The sequence below is a fragment of the Cucurbita maxima genome, unplaced genomic scaffold, assembly GCF_002738345.1.
Source record: "Cucurbita maxima cultivar Rimu unplaced genomic scaffold, Cmax_1.0 Cma_Scf00058, whole genome shotgun sequence".
Classification (NCBI taxonomy): Eukaryota; Viridiplantae; Streptophyta; class Magnoliopsida; order Cucurbitales; family Cucurbitaceae; genus Cucurbita; species Cucurbita maxima.
In genome coordinates, this window is record NW_019272074.1 from 658,367 (window position 1) to 666,603 (window position 8,237).

Genomic DNA, 8,237 nt, shown 5'->3' on the forward strand with positions numbered 1-8,237 from the left:
GGAGGTCGTCCCCCTCCTTGTCTTACTTTTTGCCGACCATACATGTAATAAGGGTTCTAATTCAAACCCTGTCTAGGCAGCTTGGTTCTAGAAACCAAGGTAGCATCTCTTAAGTCTAAGGCTCATTACTTATGAAACTATGTTGTACATCACATATACTAAGTTCACATCATATTGCAAACAAAATCACTCTGCATGCAACATATCATATCATACTCTTAAATAAATACATGAAATATCATAGCAATTTCAGTAACATTAACATAAAAATGCATGCGAGTTCAAAAACGTTTCTCTTTTCTCATCTTATGCAGGCGTACCTGATGGTAATGGGGCATCGACGTTGGGATCATGGAGCGTGCCAAGCCTACATCGTAGGCTAATCTACAGAAACTAAAACCTAGAGCCCTGATAACAACTGTAACGACCATAAATTTCCACATATCTAGATCGCCACTAACGTCTCATGCTCATCTCTAATGCAGAATATAACTCTAAGAATGCTCATCTTTATTAGAGGAAAAATTTAAAACTTTAGAATACGTTAAAACATTAGAAAACACTGCCGCACTTACGTGTTTCAAACATCATGCTCGAGTTCAAAATAAGGTAAAAAAAATACAAATTAAATAATTTAAATAAATGAAATGCAAACACCCTAGCCTAACCAAGACTAGGAATTTTAAATATGCAACTATCCTATACACGCAACACAGTCTCTGATCACGATGTCGCCGTCAACCGACATGGCCACCTTGCCTTTACTTAAAAAACAATATGACACATGACCTGAGTATTTCAAAGAAATACTTAGTATGTGATCCCACTATAGGGGCCATGCTAATGCAAACACATGCAATCATAAATTAAAGACCTATCTCTGATCACGTGTGAGTGTGAATCCTAGGGCCCTCGCACATCCCTTGGACCCTCTCGTCAAGCTAATCTGTAGCGACGTCCAGAGGTCAGCAAAACCCCTTAGTGTCATGCGACTCATGAACACCCTCATCTGTGTGCACTCTTCATCGGTCATCATACAGTGCGCGTCTGCACTCATCATCTCTAGGGGAAGTAGCCTTATGCTTGTGAGCATACAATATGCATGAGGTTCCTCTAAGTCCAATTATACATTTCTTCTGACACAACCCTCTAGTCTCATCTCTTGATTATACTATGTAACATGTGCTCGTGGATATTTACATTAATATCATTTTCATGCTCTTATGGTTGTGTCCTATGTCGATCTAACGACATGATGCAATATGACAAACAACATCATAAGGCATGTTCAACATGGAAAACATCATCATGTTAATAACATCATCATACATACATCATACTCATCTTAGAAGCCATTAAGTACATCAGATATAACATGTACGTCATGCATCAAAACATAAATAACGTACATTTAAAATACATCGCAACACAACGTCATACTCATACATCTTCATAATTCAAACAATCTTTAGCCTATCCTATAGTAAGGCCACTTACTTGGTTGGCCATAGCCGGAGTACTCCCTAATTTAATTAACGTAAGCTCCTGTACCGATCATAATTGATCAAAATTACTATCCACATGAGAAAGACTGTCCTGGTCAGGTATAATTTCTCGTCAATCTCAAACAAGTTAATTTTTTTCTAATTGTATTTAACCTTAAATTTGAATAGAACTCAATATTTTAATTTTATAAATAATTGATTTATTTTCTCTTTAATTGTTTGAAATTTGTTTGGTTTAAAATGGGTGCTAAATTATTAGTATTATTTCTTTGTTAAATTAAATTACTTTTGTGGGTAATAAATTGCGGACTCCATTACCCTTACATATCTTAAAATGGTATGAAGTTTTTAGGCGGTAAAAAAGTTTTATAGATATTCTTGTTTATCAGTTTCCGTAGCATACGTTGATCGTTCTTCTTTATTCTAACAGGCTTCTGGAGTTAAAGTCAGCGAAGTAACATACGAAGACATCAAGGGAACTTCCGCCACTGAAATAGCAATCAATTTTGATTGTAGCCCAATAAATCATTGCACTGGATTAAGCATGAAAGACATAAACCTAACTTACGAGAATCACATCGCTAAAGCTTCATGTAAAAATGCCGAAGGAACTACCTCTGGTGTGGTTGAACCTTCTGGTTGCTTAGCAGACAAATCTAATTTTTGGCAAAACGTGTTGGTACTAAGATTAAAGGATAATAAAAATGCTCTAGAGGGCTTATAAATTATTTACCAATTCTACCATAAAAATCGAACAACTTTGACAAAAGCTGAAACCCAATAAACATTTTCGTATGGTATGGTATTGAGTGATTTAAAACAATTGCAGTCGTGGAGTAGGTCTAAGTGTTCCCACTAGACGAGACAATGTCAATGAAATATTATACTAGAATAACTCTTATTGCTATAGTTGTGAAATATTATACTAGAATAACTCTTATTCCGGTAGTGGTTTAAGTAACTATTAGTTTGCTCAACCACATCATTAACAATCTTAATAAATCTACCAATTATTTTAGATACCGTAGTTTATCCTTTTAAGAGTTCAGCTTAATATTGACCCGTGCAAATAACTTCCATAGGAGGACAGTCCAAAAGCCACCGCGAACCTCTATATGGATCTCACATTATGAACCAATGATCGAGACCGTACGATATATTGTCATGTTTCCTTCTCGCTATTTTGAAAATAGTTCGTACTTACGCAAACTAGGGTAGACTTATTTATTTGCAAGTGAACGCGAACTTAAAACACACTTTGTTGTCAATAACTTCCCTTCGAGACTTTGTGGCCATCTACCAATATTTTTCTTTTTATTTTTAGGGCTTTTTTTAATCATTCCGCATTGGACAAGACTTCTCTAGAGTTGAATTTGGGACTTATGGGCTCAATCTTAGGAACGAAGAAATGAACTATTGAGTAAGACCTGAACCTTTCCTTCATGAAATACTCTCTTTATTGAAATTGACAAACTCTTGATCTTAAGCTTTATGGTGATTGCAACATTTTCATAAAGGACTTAGAATTGAAACACAGTGGATGGATGGATCGATCAAATTTGAATTTCAAATGTCGGTTTTGAGACCCAAAAAAAGAGAGTTTAATCGTAAAAGTTTCCCCTCATTTCTTGTTAGTAAGGTATAATTCTGGGCTCTTAGCGTTCATAACAAAGAGGGTGAAATCATAGTGAACTGAGGGCTAGAACGTGCAAATGGAAAAAAGTTTTAGTCACCGAAGATCGGGGTAAGTTTGGTTAACCCCATGATTTTGCGCCTCAATTTCTCTTTTCTTAGTTAATGTTAATTGCTGAGATTGGTACCGACATGTTCAAGTTCAAGATATCTTGAAGTTTGGTGAAGGAACCAATTTCAATCGAGGCCTAGAATGTGCTGATCGAGGGTGATATCGTTCTATTTAAGCCTTCCCCACGCGCATGTCGGAATGGTCACAAGGTAGAAGATGATCATGTGGTTGGTTCAACTGAACTAGCCATTAATGGTTGATCTAAACCCCATCCTTTAAACTATTTATTGTTTTTTTTCAATTTTAACCAAAGGAGGATCCTAAATTGTGATTTAACTTCAGTCTTTCTTCCCGTTTTTTCAGTCTTGTCTATTTCATTTTTTAGTTGTATCCAAATCCATTTTCCCCTTTGTAATATATTTAAAGTCTTGTAATTTTATGTTAACCTGGTATTGTTTAACTTAATTAGATTTTTAATTTTACTGCATTTTCTTATTTTATTTTATTCTACTTTACTTATATTGTTATTCGCTTTCGCATTCGTCTTTTTACTTTCGAAGTCTCCGAATTCGTGCTTGACATCTTGGATTTTCCATGCCGCCATATTATAAAATTACGAATAAAAGAATTATAAAACTTTAGGGCATAAATCCCAACAATGGGAGACTTGAAGCAGTAGCAGCAGGAGACTGAATCCTCCAAAAAGATTGGTAGAAATCCATGACAAGGACTTCACAGCGAGAACAACTACAATCAATGGTCCTCGTCCCGCTTCATCTACAAGGTGGTGTATTGAGAATCTGAATACCCACAAACGGTGGACCTTCATGCCTTCCTAGCCAAAGCGTCAAAAACCCTGCATTGGGGGTCCTAAAGTACCTATTTGCTTTCCAAAAAAGACTGGTAGAGACAAAAGAGTCAAGGTCTTACGTACGTTGAGGACTAGGTTAACCATAGATCGGCCAAGAGCACAACGGTCGACTCTAGAGCTATGCACAACTTTATGATAGAGACCGAAGGAAAACATTAATCATTCTATAGTACAAAGATAGAAATGATGAAAGTTGTCAATTCGGTACTTTTATCTGCCCCAAGAGTTTTAAAGAGAACTCCGATAAGTGAGAGAGAGTAAAAAAAGTGTATTAATGATAAAAAAAAATTTGTTGATCGATATAAAAACGGCATATCATTGATATAGTCTATCAATGATAGACTTGGAGACTTCGAGAAGTGTAACAATCGTAAGTTATTTCTTTGTGTGATGCATTTGTAAATTTAATGGATAGTTCCAAATAGGACCAACAATTTTGCTTCTCTTAATTTGTGTGACATCAAAAGGACATCAACTTTATACTACATCACTAACTACAAATAAAAAAAATACTAAGAAAAATATATGATAGTGACTTCTCGAAACTATCTTATAGAATATTTTATTATTCTTATTATATTAGAGAATCCATATAGAATCGGTATCTAAAAATATAAACACGGGAAAGTATTAGGAAATTATTCTTATTATAGTTAGGACGTTGAGAAGCCGAATAGACCGTCAATGCAACTGATATTGATACATTGCATAGTTCTTTAGTTCACCCAGACAACTAAAATTAAACATCTCTTTTAGAAAACAATGGGTTGGAAAAAATAGGGTTTTTTTAGTTAAGATCTCCCCATCCCTTTTTAAGTAAATCATATTGACAAAGAAACTTTTTTTAAATTCAATAATTACCTAGGCGACCCCTAATTAAAATTGGTTAAACCCTATAAAAACAATAATGGTTAAATAGAACAAGAAACGGTATAAAACCAATAATGGTTAAATAGAACAAGAATAGAATAGTACTTGAGACGCGTGGGTTAAAGTTAGAGTTAGAAGGGTAAGCATTAACCTACAAATATCACTCCACAGCTCTTCCATTTTCCTATCACTTGCTTCCTTTTTCTCTCTCTCATGCTTATCACCAACCCTTGTATCATCAAGTTTTCTTCCGCTCTTCTAGTAACCTTCCATGTTTTTCTTTCCCTTCAACTTCTGTTTTTTAACCATGCCTTGGCTGCTGAATTAACATTCAATATTATTAGCCTCGGTGCCAAGCCCGATGGAAAGACCGATGCCTCGTCTGTGCTTCAAATGACATGGGCTAAGGCTTGTGACTCGTCTACACCGGCCACTATTTACGTTCCCGATGGTATATTCTACGTTCGAAGTGTGAGCTTTAATGGGCCTTGTAAGAACAATGTTATTACCGTTCTCATCGATGGAACTCTTGTGGCTTCCTCGGACATTCAAGTTTTAGCTAAAACTAAATCTTGGATTGAGTTTAGTCACATAGATGGGCTTTCCATTACTGGCGGTACTATCGATGGGCAAGGAACTGCCTTATGGAATTGTAAACACTCGGGGAAGAGTTGCCCCGTTGGAGCCACGGTATGCAAAATTTGAGTTGACTTGATAAAAAATAAAATTTGAAAATTTTTCTTCGGCGGAAGGTTGAAAGAAAATGAATCGATTAATTTAAAATATATACTGATTCTTGCTTTTGATTCTTTTGAATCGATAGAGCCTTCAAATAAATGATGCACAAAACGTGAACATCAATGGATTATCTTCGATTAACAGCCAAAAGTTCAACATTGTGGTGCATGGGTGTCAAAACGTGCATATGACAAGAGTGAATGTCTCGGCTGCAGACGATAGTCCAAACACTGATGGCATCCATGTGCAACAATCATCAGATGTGACCATCCTCAATTCGAGCATTAGCAACGGTGACGACTGCATCTCAATCAGTCCAGGGACCTCCAACTTGTGGATGGAAAGTATTACATGCGGACCTGGACATGGAATCAGGTAGCTAGAGATAGATTATGACGAACATGTTTCGAGATTGTTTTTTAAAGGGTTAAACAAATTTGTCGCATTAAATTTTAAATGATAAAACAAAAGGTTGAATTAAATTTGAAGGATTAAAAATATATTCTAAAGTTATTTTGAGGGTGCCAAAAAAGATTTAAATTATTTTAAAAATATTTTGGATCAAAATTGTTATTTAATGTACTAGGTTAGAGTGAGAAAATTAAACCTCATGAAAAATTTGGTATTTTATTGAATGTATTTGTAGCATTGGGAGCTTGGGGATAAAGGTCGAGGAGGATGGAGTGCATAACGTTACACTGACACTATCTACTTTCACCGGGACTCAGAATGGAGTAAGGATTAAGTCTTGGGGAAGACCAAGCCGTGGATTTGCTACAAAAGTTTATTTTCAACACATCATTATGGATAATGTGAAAAACCCGATCATAATTGATCAAAATTACGGTCCACATGAGACAGACTGTCCTGGTCAGGTATAATTTCTCGTAAATCTCAAACAAGTTAATTTTTTTCTAATTGTATTTAACCTTAAATTTGAATAGAACTCAATATTTTAATTTTATAAATAATTGATTTATTTTCTCTTTAATTGTTTGAAATTTGTTTGGTTTAAAATGGGTGCTAAATTATTAGTATTATTTCTTTGTTAAATTAAATTACTTTTGTGGGTAATAAATTGCGGACTCCATTACCCTTACATATCTTAAAATGGTATGAAGTTTTTAGGCGGTAAAAAAGTTTTATAGATATTCTTGTTTATCAGTTTCCGTAGCATACGTTGATCGTTCTTCTTTATTCTAACAGGCTTCTGGAGTTAAAGTCAGCGAAGTAACATACGAAGATATCAAGGGAACTTCCGCCACTGAAATAGCAATCAATTTTGATTGTAGCCCAATAAATCATTGCACTGGATTAAGCATGAAAGACATAAACCTAACTTACGAGAATCACATCGCTAAAGCTTCATGTAAAAATGCCGAAGGAACTACCTCTGGTGTGGTTGAACCTTCTGGTTGCTTAGCAGACAAATCTAATTTTTGGCAAAACGTGTTGGTACTAAGATTAAAGGATAATAAAAATGCTCTAGAGGGCTTATAAATTATTTACCAATTCTACCATAAAAATCGAACAACTTTGACAAAAGCTGAAACCCAATAAACATTTTCGTATGGTATGGTATTTAGTGATTTAAAACAATTGCAGTCGTGGAGTAGGTCTAAGTGTTCCCACTAGACGAGACAATGTCAATGAAATATTATACTAGAATAACTCTTATTGCTATAGTTGTGAAATATTATACTAGAATAACTCTTATTCCTGTAGTGGTTTAAGTAACTATTAGTTTGCTCAACCACATCATTAACAATCTTAATAAATCTACCAATTATTTTAGATACCGTAGTTTATCCTTTTAAGAGTTCAGCTTAATATTGACCCGTGCAAATAACTTCAATAGGAGGACAGTCCAAAAGCCACCGCGAACCTCTATATGGATCTCGCATTATGAACCAATGATCGAGACCGTATGATATATTGTCATGTTTCCTTCTCGCTATTTTGAAAATAGTTCGTACTTACGCAAACTAGGGTAGACTTATTTATTTGCAAGTGAACGCGAACTTACAACCCACTTTGTTGTCAATAACTTCCCTTGGAGACTTTGTGGCCATCTACCAATATTTTTCTTTTTATTTTTAGGGCTTTTTTTAATCATTCCGCATTGGACAAGACTTCTCTAGAGTTGAATTTGGGACTTATGGGCTCAATCTTAGGAACGAAGAAATGAACTATTGAGTAAGACCCGAACCTTTCCTTCATGAAATACTCTCTTTATTGAAATTGACAAACTCTTGATCTTAAGCTTTATGGTGATTGCAACATTTTCATAAAGGACTTAGAATTGAAACACAGTGGATGGATGGATCGATCAAATTTGAATTTCAAATGTCGGTTTTGAGACCCAAAAATGAGAGTTTAATCCTAAAAGTTTCCCCTCATTTCTTGTTAGTAAGGTATAATTCTGGGCTCTTAGCGTTCATAACAAAGAGGGTGAAATCATAGTGAACTGAGGGCTAGAACGTGCAAATGGAAAAAAGTTTTAGTCACC

At 35.1% G+C, this 8,237-nt stretch overlaps 1 protein-coding gene across 1 annotated transcript; it reads left to right on the plus strand.

Annotated features, from left to right (window-relative positions):
* Positions 1 to 5,128: 5,128 nt before the first annotated feature.
* On the plus strand, positions 5,129 to 7,228 carry LOC111471797 (polygalacturonase-like). Its single transcript, XM_023117464.1, has 4 exons — positions 5,129 to 5,680; positions 5,814 to 6,103; positions 6,375 to 6,603; positions 6,935 to 7,228. Exons 1-4 carry the CDS (start codon positions 5,204 to 5,206, stop codon positions 7,226 to 7,228), a joined length of 1,290 nt encoding a protein of 429 aa, XP_022973232.1. The 5' UTR covers positions 5,129 to 5,203.
* Positions 7,229 to 8,237: the final 1,009 nt, after the last annotated feature.

What these genes read in the sequence shown, in the direction of transcription:
- LOC111471797 (XM_023117464.1), top strand. Translation starts at nt 5,204, where the DNA reads ATGCTTATCACCAACCCTTGTATCATCAAGTTTTCTTCCGCTCTTCTA. An exon ending in GTTGCCCCGTTGGAGCCACG is followed by an intron (nt 5,681 to 5,813) that starts GTATGCAAAATT and finishes TTGAATCGATAG; the next exon opens with AGCCTTCAAATAAATGATGC. An exon ending in AGACAGACTGTCCTGGTCAG is followed by an intron (nt 6,604 to 6,934) that starts GTATAATTTCTC and finishes TTATTCTAACAG; the next exon opens with GCTTCTGGAGTTAAAGTCAG.